The sequence below is a fragment of the Petromyzon marinus genome, chromosome 8, assembly GCF_048934315.1.
Source record: "Petromyzon marinus isolate PM22_M1 ecotype Great Lakes invasive population chromosome 8, UKy_Petmar_22M1.pri1.0, whole genome shotgun sequence".
Lineage (NCBI taxonomy): Eukaryota > Metazoa > Chordata > Hyperoartia > Petromyzontiformes > Petromyzontidae > Petromyzon > Petromyzon marinus.
In genome coordinates, this window is record NC_133674.1 from 4,550,481 (window position 1) to 4,567,396 (window position 16,916).

The window sequence follows — 16,916 nt, forward strand, 5'->3', positions numbered from 1 at the left end:
AGATGCACAACCATTTGCAAATACACCTTGTTCTTTATCATATACATAGTTACAAAGCCATTTACATATATATTCATGAAAACCGTAATGATGCAATTTAGCAAGTAACATTTAATGATCAACCATGTCAAACACTTTGGATAAAACTAGAAAAATGCCAAGGGTGTATATATTGTTATTCAGGGTTACAAAAATGGTATCCACAAGTTTTAAAAGAGCCATATCTGTGGAGTAGTTTTTACGAAATCCATATTGGTGCTCATATAAAAGTGTTGATTAAAATGTTTCAACATTATTTTATACACCAGTTTCTCTAGGGTTTTAGAAAAACATGGTAGTACAGATATTGGGCGATAATTTGTAATCATTCATGCCTCTCATTTCTCAAACCCCTCATTCTTACCTCAATCACGCATACCACTCATTATTACCTCATTCAATCATTTACACATCTGTTATTCTCATTCCCATCTCATCAAATCACTTATTCATCTCATTCTAATTTTTACCTCATTCAATCATTCATGCACTCATTTCATTTATTCTAAATTTGATTTTGTTTACCAGGTTAAGGCCCACTTCATTCTCGTTCTTCCATCATTCAATCGCTTATTCCCTCCAGTACCATCCACCAGGCCCCTTGATGCTCTCCCCTGACTTTCTGACCCAGCCGTTGCTATGGACACTGTTGCTCGGATGACGCCTGTTGCTAAGGCTGACGCCTGTTGCTAAACCTGACGCCTGTTGCTCGGTACACCGTTGCAACGGACGCCTGTTGCTAAGCTAACGGCCCTTGCCGCCAGCAGATAAACATTTGATATCGATAATCTTTGTCGTGGGGTTTTTGTGTTTTGTAGTCCACATTGTGCTTTTTTTAATTTTTTCGCTCGGCAACGAAAGTTTTGAAGAATTAGTTTTATTGTTTTTGCTCGCACATCCTCAAACTACGGACTTTCAAACGATGGCACATTTGTGCCCGTAACTATAATGTTTTGATTTGTATGAAGTAAAAAAAAGTTCCTACAAACAGACAAACCAACAAACGGGATGGGATGTTAGATACAGCATACTGTACAGAGATAACCCTCCAGCGTTTGGGGAAGGGGGCGTTGGAGAGGGGGGGGGGTGATGGCTACACCGCAGCTTTGATTACATCACATAATTGAACCTTATGGTGGGACCCCGGCGTCCTGAATAAACGGAAGTCAAAATAATAACTAATTTATTTATTTATTTTTGGCGATTCCGTCCCACCGCGCACATAAACGCCGCGACCCACCCGGCGCGGATCATTATGTTGTCATTGTCGTGTCCAAGCGCAGCAGGGAGGACGAATGCGCAGAAGAGCTGAACAAGCGAATGCACTCCATGCTCGGGTATGGGCAGGATCATATCCAAAGCTGCTTAAACTGCCTACACTGAACTGCCTACACTTAAGTCCTTTATTTGTCATAACGGTATGCATAACACAGTGAAACTGCTCTCTTATGTTAATTATTATTTGTTATCTACCAATGTCTGCAGTCAGGATTAATCGATTACAAGCCTGTTACCTGCAGATATTTAACAGATGAGATGCGTTGCACCGTTAATTTCTCCTGTTTGATAATGTTTCTCTTGTCCGTATGCATCTGTGCAGATAGGGTTTTTTTTGCGGTTAAGCCATAGTCCCCACATACCGCTCGTATCAATGCGGATAAGAGGAGCGGCGACCCACTCTGTAGAGTAACATTGGTATAAACGCGTGTTACAATATGAACAGCGCATTGAAAACACGTGCTATTTTATGGTCTGTTTACAAACTGTGTTCACAAATTCACACTGAGAAACACGATGATTGACAGAGGGGTGTAAATTATTTTTTCGATAGTGTATTTAAATAGAGGTACTGCAGGTAAGTAGTTTTCAGTTTTAAAGGCATAGTTTTTACAAGACAACACTTTTCACCATCCTTCAATACCATTGGTGAAAAAAAGCAAAGTTTTTGTTTACATTATAATATAATGTGTATATGAGAGCCGGGGCTAATGGGACCCCGGGTCCCGCCATAAGGTGCAATTGCACAACTGCAATAATTATAATTAATTAAATTGTGCACCATGTACGACAATATGCAGACTTTACACCTAACACAAGTTCAGGACTTAACACAGTTAACGCAGCAACATCTTATTCCGCGTGTCTTCATTTCCACGAGTAACAACGTGCCATGCACTATTATTGTAGCAATTTGCACATATTATTACAGAACATTACAACTTTTCCCCTACAGTTCAATGGAACAGTACGTATCTAATGTTAATTATCTCGATTGTTGTGCATTTTGTGGGAATTTGCGCCAATGCTGTACGTGTACATTCCAACACCAGGAAGGCTGTACTGCATATTATATGCGCACCACAAAGTGAAGTGGAAAACGCGTGGGAAACCGAGGCCGTCCGTTATGCGAATGAGCTCGTGACGTCGCTGGGACTTGGTTCTGTGGCTCTGTAGCCAGAGCGTTGGTAAGAGCGCCTTTTTTTTGGTCCAGCGAACAACATGATGCACGTCTTAAGTATTGTAAGAGTGCGTCTGCGTGTCTCTGGTGGTGTTTGTGTGCGTCTGTGAAAGTCTGTGTGAGTTATGTGTCCCAATTATCTGCGTCCTTTGAGTATGTACGTATCTATACGAGTCTCTATGAATAAAATAAATGAGTGTATTGATATTCGTGCCATTCTTACAGTCCAAAGGCTCTCACAAAAGCGCTATGGTTAGGCTTTGTAAGGTTCACTGGACATTTCCGTCTTGAGTCGAGATAAAATACCCAGACAGGTGCTTTGTTTTGGTGGGGTGCATGATAAAGTCCCATCTCTTAGTGGCACGCTCCAGGTTCAGCAGCTTCTCCAACGTCTCAGAGTGAGTAGCGATTACAGGATCATCAGCTGGGCACTGATGAGCCTTCCAGTTCGAGAAGCTTTTCATCGTTGTACCAGAGGAATTTCCATCTGGTACAGCCGTGAAAAGGTTCTTGAACTATGTCGTCAAAAAATATGTTAAATTATGCATTAGCCAGCAGACACCTCTGTCGCACCCCAATGTGAACAGTAAATGGCTCTGACTCCCAGTCATGTAGCTTTATCTGGGCCTGCCGACCATCATGATTGTCATAAATGATTGTGAGCAGATGATTAGGGATGTTGAAAGTGTGAAGAATATGCTATAGCCCTGGCCTATTCATAATATCATAGGCCTTGACCAGGTAAAGAAATCAGGAATGTAGGTCCTGTTGAAATTCCCTATATATTTGTTGTAGCAGACGGACAGAGAATATGGCGTGAGTGCAGGACTGACAATTCTGAAACCAATGTGCCTGGCAAGGCGACCTTGAATAATCCTTGTCAGTATCTTTCATGGCATACTGATGTGGAAGATGCCCCTCTATTTGTTCCAAGCAGTGCAGTCCCCATTCTTGAAAAGGGGAACCACCAGGGCATCCTTTTATTCCTAGAAACCTGACCTGTGGTCCAGATGGTAATAAGTATTCCACATAGGGCAGCCTGCACAAATCGCCACCTTCCCTCAGCCGTTTGCTTGGAAGGTTAACTCTGTCGGGTGTGTTTCCTGGTCTCAGGGGGTGGCTAATTCCTTCAATATATGAGGTACATCAGCCTCAGCAAGGTCAACCCCACTTTGCATGATGTTATCTGGGCTGAGGGGTTTCAGAATCAGCATGTTTATACTGGAGGAATCCGATGAGCTATAAATCTCTTTCTCACAGGTCAGACGGTTATAACAACGAACAATACAAACACATTCTAGATTTGAAGCTTTCGTGACTGCAAGGATCCATACTCTTTGGTTCTATTCGGTAAAGTCACGTAGGTAAAAAATAAAATAACAAAAAATCACGACGTTTCGGCCACAACACAAGTGGCCTTCATCAGGTAAAGGGACCGTGCTGTCATGAGTACAGCGTTGGAGTGAAAACAGCCAAGCCCAGGTCGCGTCCTTTAAGCTGTGTGGGAGGAAGCAAAACGCTTTGACAAAGGAATTAGCGTAAAAATGAGCATGATGTACGTAGGAGGTACATGGACCATGATGGACCAGGTGCGGGTAGGGACCATGACGGACCAGCAGCGGGGGGGGGGGGGGAGTGGAGTGAGTGAGTGGAGTGAGTGAGGTGAGTGAGTGGAGTGAGTGAGTGGAGAGAAATAAGCAGTTGTGAAAGTTTGGGATACCACTACTTGAAAAAATATATTGATAATTAGTTTAATGTTTGGTTTGATTTAGAACATGTTTCAATGATTGCTTAATTTGAAACCATCCTCTCGGTTGAAATTGTGTCTGTGTTTGTAAATCTGAATTGCCTCGTGGACAAATCTCTGATAAAAATAAAAAAAACCCGTGGGTTTTGCGTCCTTTAAGCTGTGTGGGAGGAAACAAAACGCTTTGACAAAGGAATTAGCATAAAAATGAGCATGATGTACGAAGGAGGTGCATGGACCATGATGGACCAGGCGCGGTTGGGGACCATGACGGACCAGCAGCGGGGGGGAGTGGGGGGAGTAGAGTGAGTGAGTGGAGTGAGTGAGTGGCGTGAGTGAGTGGAGTGAGTGAGTGAGTGGAGTGAGTGAGTGAGTGGAGTGAGTGAGTGGAGTGAGTGAGTGGAGTGAGTGAGTGGAGAGAAATAGGCATCTGTGAAAGTTTGGGATACCACTACTTGAAAAAAAAATTACTGTACCATTGAAAATTTGTTTAATGTTTGGTTTGATTTAGAACATCTTTCCAATGATTGCTTAATTTGAAACCATCCTCTCGGTTGAAATTGTGTCTGTGTTTGTAAATCTGAATTACCTCGTGGACAAATCTCTGATAAAAACCCGTGGGTTTGCAGAGAACCTTGGTATCAGAGAAAACTATATCTTGATCACCCACAGCGTTGTAACAGTGGTCAGCTACGGCAGAAGCATTCGTTCTGCCGTGTTTCAAATCTGATTTGTGCTCGCGAATTCGGTCAGAGACATTTCGCTTCGTCTCTCCGATATAGCAATCACCACAAGTGCAGCTCAATTTGTAAACCCCGGGGTACTGTAAGTCAGGAACGACATCCTTCACGGATGGGATCAGGTCACGGATTTTGTGTACTGTATTGAACCGGACCAGGATCTTGTGTTTGTTTAGAATTTTGGAGATATTTTTAGTAACGCCTGCTATATATGGTAGTTTGATGGTTTTGACCGGAGTATCAAGTGGTTGTTTCTGTATGGAGGGAGAAACAGCTTGGCCAACACCACCTGACCAGTGAATTAAAACATGTACACCTGGCCCTCAAGAGAAATGGATACTCTGACAGCACCATCCGCCAAGCTGTTTCTCCCTCCATACAGAAACAACCACTTGATACTCCGGTCAAAACCATCACACTACCATATATAGCAGGCGTTACCAAAAAGATCTCCAAAATTCTAAACAAACACAAGATCCTGGTCCGGTTCAATACAGTACACAAAATCCGTGACCTGATCCCATCCGTGAAGGATGTCATTCCTGACTTACAGTACCCCGGGGTTTACAAATTGAGCTGCACTTGTGGTGATTGCTATATCGGAGAGACGAAGCGAAATGTCTCTGACCGAATTCGCGAGCACAAATCAGATTTGAAACACGGCAGAACGAATTCTTCTGCCGTAGCTGACCACTGTTACAACGCTGTGGGTGATCACGATATAGTTTTCTCTGATACCAAGGTTCTCTGCAAATCCACAGGTTTTTATCAGAGATTTGTCCACGAGGCAATTCAGATTTACAAACACAGACACAATTTCAACCGAGAGGATGATTTCAAATTAAGCAATCATTGGAAAGATGTTCTAAATCAAACCAAACATTAAACTAATTTTCAATGATACAGTAATTTTTTTTTCAAGTAGTGGTATCCCAAACTTTCACAGCTGCTTATTTCTCTCCACTCACTCACTCCACTCACTCACTCACTCCACTCACTCACTCACTCCACTCACTCACTCCACTCACTCACTCTACTCCCCCCCCCCCCCCGCTGCTGGTCCGTCATGGTCCCTACCCGCACCTGGTCCATCATGGTCCATGTACCTCCTACGTACATCATGCTCATTTTTATGCTAATTCCTTTGTCAAAGCGTTTTGTTTCCTCCCACACAGCTTAAAGGACGCAAAACCCACGGGTTTTTTTTCATCAGAGATTTGTCCACGAGGCAATTCAGATTTACAAACACAGACACAATTTCAACCTAGAGGATGGTTTCAAATTAAGCAATCATTGAAACATGTTTTAAATCAAACCAAACATTAAACTATTTTCAATGGTACACTATATTTTTTCAAGTAGCGGTATCCCAAACTTTCACAACCGCTTATTTCTCTCCACTCACTCCACTCACTCACTCCACTCACTCACTCCACTCACTCACTCACTCCACCCACTCACTCCACTCACTCCACTCACTCACTCCACTCACTCACTCACTCCACTCACTCACTCACTCCACTCACTCACTCACTCTACTCACTCCACTCACTCACTCCACTCACTCACTCTACCCCCCCCCCCCCCTGCTGTTGGTCCGTCATGGTCCCCACCCGCTCCTGGTCCATCATGGCCCATGCACCTCCTACGTACATCATGCTCATTTGTTATGCTAATTCCTTTGTCAAAGCGTTTTGCTTCCTCCCACACAGCTTAAAGGACGCGACCTGGGCTTGGCTGTTTTCACTCCAACGCTGTCCTCATGACAGCACGGTCCTTTCACCTGATGAAGGCCACTTGTGTTGTGGCCGAAACGTCGTGATTTTTTGTTATTTTATTTTTTGCCTACGTGACTTTACCGAATAGAACCAAAGAGTATGAATACAAACACACGATAAGAGTGCAAAGTATAGAAAAGGTAAACAAATAACTTTCAAAAATATACAAATATAACTAAATATTTTTTATGTTACCAGGTAAAGCTCACTGAGCTTTGAGCTTTTTCAGAAGCGACCTGTCCACAAACGATAGTGCAACAAAGTGGCTTATGTGTAGATTTATAGCAGCAAAATAATTTTAATATCCTAACTCAGGGACAATGACGGGCAGTGAGTGCCAAACACTGGGTCCATCTCTCAGTGGGTGGAATGATCGGGTCACTCTGTGCTGCCGACCAAAGACGATGGCAACTGGCATAAGGCGGAATCTGGTACTCTATGCATGTTATGCACATGCGTCCCGAGTGTGTCCGGCTAGTCCATGTGTATCTTTGAACTTGAGTGTACTACGTGTGGGTTTGCCATTCTGCTTGCCATTGTGCTTTAGGGGATTCAATGCATCGGACAGGGTAGAAAATCCAGAAAAAATACAATGTTCATTTGCGTCACTTGTCAACTTGTCAGGGCGCATCGGGTCAGAATTTAGCTCTAACGATGAGGGCGGGGGGGGGCTAAAGCGGATGGAATTGGACTTGCTGGTGGCATGTCAACGCGCACACACAACCACATTAAACACAACACGACAACATTAATAACGCTCACGAAATCCAGTCATTGATCACTTAAGAACAGTTTTCATGTGATGGTTGTTTTATTTTATGCATTACGATAGTAAACATTTATTTGACCTACTCTGTTTCATGACTGTATGCATTGAGTACTAATTGGTAGCCTGTGCCTAAAGAGACATGGCGAAAAAGCAACAGAGACAGAAACGGGGAAGAGACAAAGACATTGAGAAATGGAGAGCAGAATCACATAGACAAAGACGGGGAGAGACAGAGACGCAGTCACAGAGACGCAGAGAGACGCACACAGAGATTCATAGAGACAAACACACAGCCACACTGACAGAGAGACGCGGAGGCGCACGTAACACTTATGGAGAACGCGTGCGGTACAGAACGCCCGCCAGAAGCGCATGGACAGCCGTCACTCCGAGCGCTCGCCTCCCCTCCTCCTGCTGCTGCTGCACTCTCTCTCCACTCTTTGGCGTTCTCTAACCCACTTTCGACCATTGATCTTGCTCCTGAAATTGCTCTCGGGCGCTTAATTACACTGCGTGCCGTCGCTGTGCGCGCATGCGTCTCTTGCTCATGTACATATACTGGCGCAGCGTGCGTACGTGTGCGTGAGTGTGTATATATTTATATATATATGCAAGACCTATATAAGTTACAGATTTGAAGCACACGCGCACAATCGCCGAGAGGCTGTCCTCTATTTGCTCCGAGGTGCGCCAGTGGTGGATTCAGTGTCGGAGAGAAAGGTTGGCGTTGGAGGTTTTTTTTTTGTGAATGGATCCGTTGCGATGAGCGTCGTCGCACCAGGGAGTGCATGTTCCCTCTCCCTACATGGGCACGCTCTCGGGATGTGTTGCACTGTGGTTGTAATGCGTGGGGTATGTGTGTGTAGAGTGGAAAAGCGCAACCAGTGTTGCTGAGGCTTCGTTGTGTTAATTAGCGGTTCATGTATCGTGCAGAGCTTGAACACTCGGCGGTGTGTTGTTGATGTGGTCTTCTTGTTCGGTGGCAGTAGTCACGAATGTGCATCGCGAGATTTGATTGCCTTCAGCAGACGATTCGGGTTGTTTTACGATTAAATAGTTGCGGCGAATGACATGATGTGCGTTAAATGTGTTTTGCCTTGTAAAAACAAGTGAATTGTCAAAGCGTTGCAGTACAGTAGTCGAAGGCTGAAGTGGTCATTGATGATTTTTGTGTCATCCTTAATCCAAATAGGTTATGATTGAAGTTACGAGTATTACTTCATGTATGATAGCGATGGTTTTGCTCATCATTTAATCAATAATAGATATGACATTAATGGTGATGATAACAATTATTTTAATGAATAACATTGTATTCGTGATGCATGTTGAACTCCTTTCGCACCATACTTAGCCAACTGTTAATCGGAGGTGCGGGGGAAGGACAACAAACTAAACACAAAACGTAGTTCTAAAGAAACGAGTTTTCAATGTAGATGATTTAAAAGTGCATCATAGCTCCAGTGGCTTCCGAATATCAGAAGGAAGGGCTTTCCAGACAATTGCAAATACACGTAAGAAAGTGCGCGACGCGGTGACCGGGTTTATTCGCTGGCTTGCCAAAAGCTGATGCAGTGAGGATGAGCGGAGTTCGCGTGATGGTAAACATTAATATATTGTGATGTTAATTTGATCGATATGTGGCAGCTGCCGTCACGCGGACCTCATGGAGGAGGGATCGATGCCCCTCGGGGTGGATGCAGAACCGGGGAACTACAGCTTGGTGGACCCTGCTTGGGGTGAGGGCTCTGCGTTGGGGGGCCCTTCTGCAGACCCCCAGCTCTCTGACAGCAATGGCAGCAACATGAGCGACCAAATGGTAAGAAACGCTCGCTCGCAAACGGCGTCGAAGCGGAGTGTTGCTGTGTGTCCTGCCGTGGCAGTTCCACAGCCGCTAGGGAGGGAGCCGACTCGGTTTGCGCACCGGGACAACGGAGTGGAGTACTTTCCAGTGGGTTTGCAATGAAGCTGAATACACGTTTATGATTGGTAACAGATCGAGTCAATGCTGTGTATTGTGGCAGCACAACGACACTGAATTTATCCATCAATGCTTGCTGCTGTAAACGCCGATCCATTACAATCCATTGCCTGTTTTACTTAGTATGCTCTGAAGTGTTTGTTTTCTTCTTGTGATATTGTTAATTTATAATATATGTATTTCATTACATTCTGTACCTTACATCAATGTTTACGATAACTTGTAATACCTTGTTTTCTTGTGTTACCTCTCCATTTCACTCGTATCACCAGCTTGACCAGGTCGACCTTGTAAAAATAAATCCTCAAGTTCTTGCCTGGTAAAAAAAACTTTCAGACTCTATTTTCATTTGCTTGGAATAACTTTTAAATGCATTTTTTAAGCAATGATCTAAATGATTATTGTCCATACTCGATACTCCTTAGTTATAATGCAGATTTAAAGATGTGTATAATAGGTGGTGAGCTTACTATGGTTGGTGCTAACAGCTGGTATTTATGCCACTAAGTGAAGAGTATGAATTCATCATATGAGCTGACTGGTATTTTCATGAATGTGTATATATAAGAGTGTTTGAATGCTTATATGCACGTCATGTATATGTTGCGAAAAGTCATGCCATAATGTTTTTTTGACTAAGCTAACATATTGGGTTTGATTCCTGGCTAAGACTCACGTCGTTGGCAGCCTTTGATGTATACACCTGAACTGTGCCTCCCCTAGGTTGACTTAGCCCAAATACGGCAGACCTATCCGGTCAGTCGTGTCAAAAACAAAATGGGAGACAAAGGGAGAAGAGCATAGTGATGACGTAATCAAACTTGTATACCGTGTTCATAATTCGGTGGCCACAAACAACACTTACTCTCGGGTTCTGTGTGATTAAAGTGACCTTTCTCTTTGTGTACATATATAAATGTTTAGCAATGTAGTCTGCTGGTTTTACTAGTCAGTAGAGCCAACCAAAAGTTCTAGATTGCTTCAAATGTATTGCTTAACACTTGCAGATGTACAAATATCCTTCATCAGACATACTAAGAAATTCACCTCCCAAAAATTGTACATTAATCTTGTCATGGGACCTCCTTTGCCAGTACCAAAATATAATAGGGTTTTTCCCTTTTTTATGGCAACAAACTGACACCTTTTTTACAAGGAGTCATGTTTGCATTGACCACAATACCTGCGGTCGGAATGCAAACAAAAAACATAACTCTGATAATGTATGCACTGTCCTTGAAATTGATTGGTCCACACCCGAGACAGCTTTCCTGAGAGCCTAGTCTCACATGGTGTTGGACCAGATGACGCCAAAAGGTGTCAGTTTGTTGCCAGATTAAAGGGTAAGAAACCAATTATCATATTTTGCTACTGGCAAAGGAGGTTCCAAAGGTGTTAAGATGTTAAAACACCAAACTGAAACTTTTTACAAGGAATCATGTCTGCATTAACCACAATGCTTGTGGTCAGAATGCAAACAAAAAACATACTCTGATAATATATGAATTGTCCTTGAAACTGATTGGTCCACACCAGGGTCAGCTTTCTTTTGAGCCTTGTCTCAAACGATGCTAGACCAGAGGACGCCAAAGGCGTACAGCCCAAAGACAATGCACTATCAGAGTAATGAGAGCTCGGGGTGGCATCTACATCATGGGACCTCCTTTGCCAGTACCAAAATGTAATAATAGGTTTTCCTCTTTTTTTCTGGCAACAAAACAGGTGTTAAGATGTTAAAACACCAAACTGAAACATTTTACAAGGAATCATCTTAACACCTGTTTTGTTGCCAGAAAAAAGGGGGAAAACCTATTATCATTTAATCTTGTCACTTAAACACATTCTGGATATTTTCAGCATTCATAACAGTTGACTCCTCTTGCCAGGTGATATTACCCAAAACAAATTCTGCATAAAGTTGACGGTAAACATCCTATGAACATCCTAAAACCACCACTTAAAAAAGAGTCTTACTCAATTATTATATAAAGCATGTATATTTGTATGCAATTTATTTGTCTAGGAAAGCTTCATGGAGTTTGAATTCCCTTTTCAATAAGAGTCTTACAACTAGATGACTCGGTAATATTTTTTTTAGATAATGTGTGTTGCTTGTGTGATAAAACCGGAGTGGCGGGAGAAAACCCATGTTGCATATGGGAGTGTCACTGTACAGGCAGTTCTTGACTGACGAACACTTGCATTTACAAGCCAGCTTCAATGAAATATATATTTTAAAAACATACATTGACTTTAAATGTTAACTGACATTTGCAAACTGAACCATGGAACCATTTTCTTCAGTGCAGCGATCCTCGAGATGTGATGAGTCAGCCTCGCACTGGGAGTGAGTGTGCATGTGTGTACACCCACGTGTACATATGTGTAGTGACATCGGGGATGTCACTGTATGGTGCCGGCCCGAGAGGGTCATGGCATGCGATGTCCCTACATCGCGGACAGCACCGGGTGGGTTGATGTGTGAGGCCGGCTCTAGCATAGCACGGCGTGTGATGCACTGTCATCGCGTACACCACGTAGGCGGGTGTAGTATCAGCCCTAGCGGGGCTTGGTGAGCGCTGGGATAGCGCGGGCGCCACGCATAGCGTGTAGTGCGGGCTCCCACCAGGGGGAGTGTCAGCCCAGGGGCAGGGTTGCCCTGGGCCATGGCACTTTGGTTGACCCCATAGACACGTGATCCAGAATGTCCAAGAGGGAGCTGGAAGGCTCGAGAAGGCAGGCGGGGCCAAGGGCGGAGCGGCCCCGACCCGGGAGGATGTAAGGTGCGTCCCTGACAGGGACCGGGGTCGCTGCATTCTACAAGGTGGAAGCTGTACGTCTTTCAAGCTGGAAGCTCTACAGGCATCAACACGTGGCCGGGACCCGAGTGAGGGTCAGACCCTTCGTAGCTGTAACTCCTCCATATCGGGTAGTTAGCTGGGTGGTCACCACCCTAGGCTGTATCTGGTAAAAGGGCAGTTACCCCTTTGTGTTAACGTGTTGATGTTATAATAAATGTGTTGCCTCTAAAGAACAACGTCTGCGATTCAGTTGAACTGACTACAACTGGTGTCGGAAGTGGCCAACACACTAGTTTATACAGCTAGCTGTAGACTATGTCTACGCACCACAGACCACGTAGCAGGACGTCGGACGGCGAGGACGAGGACCTCGTGCCGCCTACAGCTTTGGAGGATGCGGGGGAAAGGCTGCCAGTGGAGCAGGGCGCCATCTGGGTGCTCGATGCTTCGCCGTCGGCGGAGGCGACACTCCGGGAGGCGCACGATCACCTCAAGGAGCTCCTCCACGCTGCGACTTCACTCCTCACGGAGTTCGGTCCCAGGGATTCGCCGGTGAAGGAGGGAGCGGTGATGCCGCTTGTGGACGACGACTCTGCCACCATTTTGCAGCTGGCCGGAAACTCGGTGGGACAGCCCGCGCATTCGGCCGCCATTTTGTCGCCGGCGCAGAGCACGCAGCCCGCCAAAATTAAAGATGTGCCGTCGGCGCTGAGGGACATCCCGGCTCTCCAGCATCGGCCTCCCTTTGCTTGAGAGTTCGCGGCTACCTGTGGCGACTGGGTGGCCTTCAAGCTGCGGTTGATCCCGGGCGAAGCGATTCTGTTCTGCTCCCAGGTGTTGCGCGACTTAACATCCCTTGCGCGGCCGCGCATGCCAGCTTCGCAGGCTTCGGGCGTGGAGGTTCCATCGACCCGGCCTACTGCTCTCCGTGTGGAGCTGTGTTCGGTGGAACATTTACACATTCCCCCCGGGACCTCCATGGTGAGCAAGCCCAACTCCCCTAGGGGCCCGGCATCATGCACTCGCTCAAAGACTCGTTTTTCGTGATCCCCATGCACACACGCTCCCACGCTGTCAGTTGCTCGTCGTGCCCGCTGAGTCGTGGTGGTTATTGGCTGATCCTGGCCGCCATTGAGCTCACGAGCATTGTTGCACAGTGAAGGTGGGAGGTGTGATGATAGGGGAGATCCCGGGAGTTTACGCATTTTTTTATATATATTGCTTGTAGATGTGGTGTTGTTATTATGGGTTTGTTGGTTTACACCTTTCTCCCTGTTGGTTTGTACATTTGTGTATAGTGTAATTTTTGTACAGGTGGGTTTGGGTATTTATTTTTGTTCTTCTATTATTGAGGCACACTGTGTTTTCCTTACATTTCACTTCATTGTTCGTTTGGAGGAGGGAGTTGATAGCCGGGATGGCTGAATGCCATGAAGGGGGGGGTGATGTAGTGACATTGGGGATGTCACTGTATGGTGCTGGCCCGAGAGGGCTGTGGCGTGCGATGTCCTTACATCGCGGACAGCACCGGGTGGGTTGCTGTGTGAGGCCGGCTCTAGCATAGCACGGCGTGCGATGCACTGTCATCGCGTACACCCCGTAGGCGGGTGTAGCACCAGCCTTAGCGGAACTTGGTGAGCGCTGGGATAGCGCGGGCACCACGCATAGCGTATAGTGCGGGCTCCCACCAGTAGGGAGTGGGAGAGTGTCAGCCCAGGGGCAGGGTTGCCCTGGGCCATGGCACTCTGGTTGACCCCATAGACACGTGATCCGGAGTGTCCACAGAGAGGGCCCCAGGTGGGGGGGGGCTAGGGGGTGATCACGTGTCTGGGGAGAGCTCTCGAGAGGTATCAAGAGAGAGCTGGAAGGCTCCAGAAGGCGGGCGGGGCCAAGGGCGGAGCGGCCCCGACCCGGGAGGATGTAAGGTGCATCCCTGAGAGGGACCGGGGTCGCTGCATTCTACAAGGTGAAAGCTGTACGTCTTACAAGTTGGAAGCTCTACAGGCAACAACATGTGGCCGGGACCCGAGTGAGGGTCAGACCCTTCGTAGCTTTAACTCCTTCGTATAGGGTAGTTAGCTGGGTGGTCACCACCCTAGGCTGTATCTGGTAAAGGGGCAGTTACCCCTTTGTGTTAACGTGTTGATGTTATAATAAATGTGTTGCCTCTAAAGAACAAAGTATACGACTCTGTTGGACTCACTACAACTGGTGTCGGAAGTGGCCAACACACTAGTTTATACAGCTAGCTGTAGACTATGTCTACGCATCACAGACCACGTAGCAGGACGTCGGACGGCGAGGACGAGGACCTCGTGCCGCCTACAGCTTTGGAGGATGCAGGGGAGACGCTGCCAGCGGAGCAAGGCGCCATCTGGGTGCTCGATGCTTCGCCGTCGGTGGAGACGACCCTCCGGGAGGCGCACGATCATCTCAAGGAGCTCCTCCACGCTGCGACTTTGCTCCTCACGGACTTCGGTCCCAGGGATTCGCCGGTGAAGGAGGGAGCGGTGATGCAGCTTGTGGACGACGACTCTGCCACCATTTCGCAGCTGGTGGGAAACTCGGTGGCGCAGCCCGCGCATTCGGCCGCCATTTTGGCGACGGCGCAGAGCACGCAGCCCGCCAAAATTAAAGACGTGTCGCCGGCGCTGAGGGACATCCCGGCTCTCCAGCATCGGCCTCCCTTTGCTTGAGAGTTTGCGGCTACCTGTGGCGACTGGGTGGTCTTCAAGCTGTGGTTGATCCCGGGCGAAGCGATTCTGTTCTGCTCCCAGGTGTCACGCGACTAACGTCCTTTGCGCGGCCGCGCATGCCGGCTTCGCAGGCTTTGGGCATGGAGGTTCCATCGACCCGGCCTACTGCTCTCCGTGTGGAGCTGTGTTCGGTGGAACATTTACACATTCCCCCCGGGACCTCCATGGTGAGCAAGCCCAACTCCCCTAGGGGCCCGGCATCATGCACTCGCTCAAAGACTCGTTTTTCGTGATCCCCATGCACACACGCTCCCACGCTGTCAGTTGCTCGTCGTGCCCGCTGAGTCGTGGTGGTTATTGGCTGATCCTGGCCACCATTGAGCTCACGAGCGTTGTTACACGGTGAAGGTGGGAGGTGTGATGATAGGGGGGATCCGGAGAGTTTACGCATTTTTTATATATATTGCTTGTAGATGTGGTGTTGTTATTATGGGTTTGTTCGTTTACACCCTTCTCCCTGTTGGTTTGTACATTTGTGTATAGTGCAATTTTTGTACAGGTGGGTTTAGGTATTTATTTTTGTTCTTGTATTATTGAGGCACACTGTGTTTTTCCTTGCATTTCACTTGATTGTTCGTTTGGAGGGGGGAGTTGATAGCCGGGACGGCTGAATGCTATGAAGGGGGGGGGGGGGGGGGTGATGTAGTGACATCGGGGATGTCACTGTATGGTGCTGGCCCGAGAGGGCTGTGGCGTGCGATGTCCTTACATCGCGGACAGCACCGGGTGGGTTGCTGTGAGGCCGGCTCTAGCATAGCACGGCGTGCGATGCACTGTCATCGCGTACACCCTGTAGGCGGGTGTAGCACCAGCCCTAGCGGAGCTTGGTGAGCACTGGGATAGCGGGGCACCACGCATAGCATGTAGTGCGGGCTCCCACCAGGGGGAGTGGGAGAGTGTCATCCCAGGGGCAGGGTTGCCCTGGGCCATGGCACTCTGGTTGACCCCGTAGACACGTGATCCGGAGTATCCACAGAGCGGGCCCCAGGTGGGGGGGCTAGGGGGTGATCACGTGTCCGGGGAGAGCTCTCGAGAGGTATCACGAGGGAGCTGGAAGGCTCGAGAAGGCGGGCGGGGCGAAGGGCGGAGCGGCCCCGACCCGGGAGGATATAAGGTGGGTCCCTGAATGAGACCGGGGTCGCTGCATTCTACAAGCTGGAAGCTCTACAGGCATCAACACGTGGCCGGGACCCGAGTGAGGGTCAGACCCTTCGTAGCTGTAACTCCTCCATATAGGGTAGTTAGCTGGGTGGTCACCACCCTAAGCTGTATCTGGTAAAGGGGCAGTTACCCCTTTGTGTTAATGTGTTGATTTTATAATAAATGTGTTGCCTCTAAAGAACAACGTCTGCCACTCAGTAGGACTCACTACATATGTGTAGAGCAGTGAAATAAGTGGTGCGCACAGTTATCCGAGATAAACTGAGGGCAAATAGGTGCACGTGAGGTTTGCACGGATAGACCGCCAGTTGTAAGGGGCTAAGCAGGTGCAAGTGGGGTCGACCGGTTGTGCACGTTGAGACCGGAGGTGTTGCCAGGGAGATGGGAGATAAGGGTTGATTAATGGGCCAACAGGCGCCAGCCTGGCAGGAGCCTAACGAGATGCACGAGAGGTCTCGGATAATTAGCAGAGGAATATAAGGGTGTGAGCGGAGTGGGGAGTTGTTGCCGGGGACCAAGTGTGAAGACATCTCGCCACTACTGCTCCAGCCGTTAATGGGACCTCAACCCTCACGCCGTCGCCAGGCGGGTGTTGGCTGATCCCCCTGCCCAGGACAGACGGGTGAGCGGGTCTGAGGGAGCATAGGTGAGGGCAGCAGTGGAGGTGTAGAGTCGCTGTGTGCGAA

General features: G+C 47.4%; 1 protein-coding gene across 3 annotated transcripts in view; it reads left to right on the plus strand.

The window, feature by feature from the left end:
- Positions 1–1,126: 1,126 nt before the first annotated feature.
- Positions 1,127–16,916, plus strand: part of LOC116940148 (melanopsin-like) — a 65,162-nt gene continuing 49,372 nt past the window's right edge. The window contains exons 1-3 of one of the 3 annotated variants that reach the window (XM_076065527.1): positions 1,127–1,376; positions 2,370–2,504; positions 9,179–9,350. In XM_076065527.1, coding sequence (XP_075921642.1) covers positions 9,198–9,350 — 153 coding nt within the window. In that variant the 5' untranslated portion in view covers positions 1,127–1,376; positions 2,370–2,504; positions 9,179–9,197. Of the gene's footprint in view, positions 1,377–2,369; positions 2,505–7,415; positions 8,252–9,178; positions 9,351–16,916 lie in introns of those variants that run through there. The other 2 variants (XM_032949453.2, XM_032949452.2) reach the window with 2 other exon arrangements.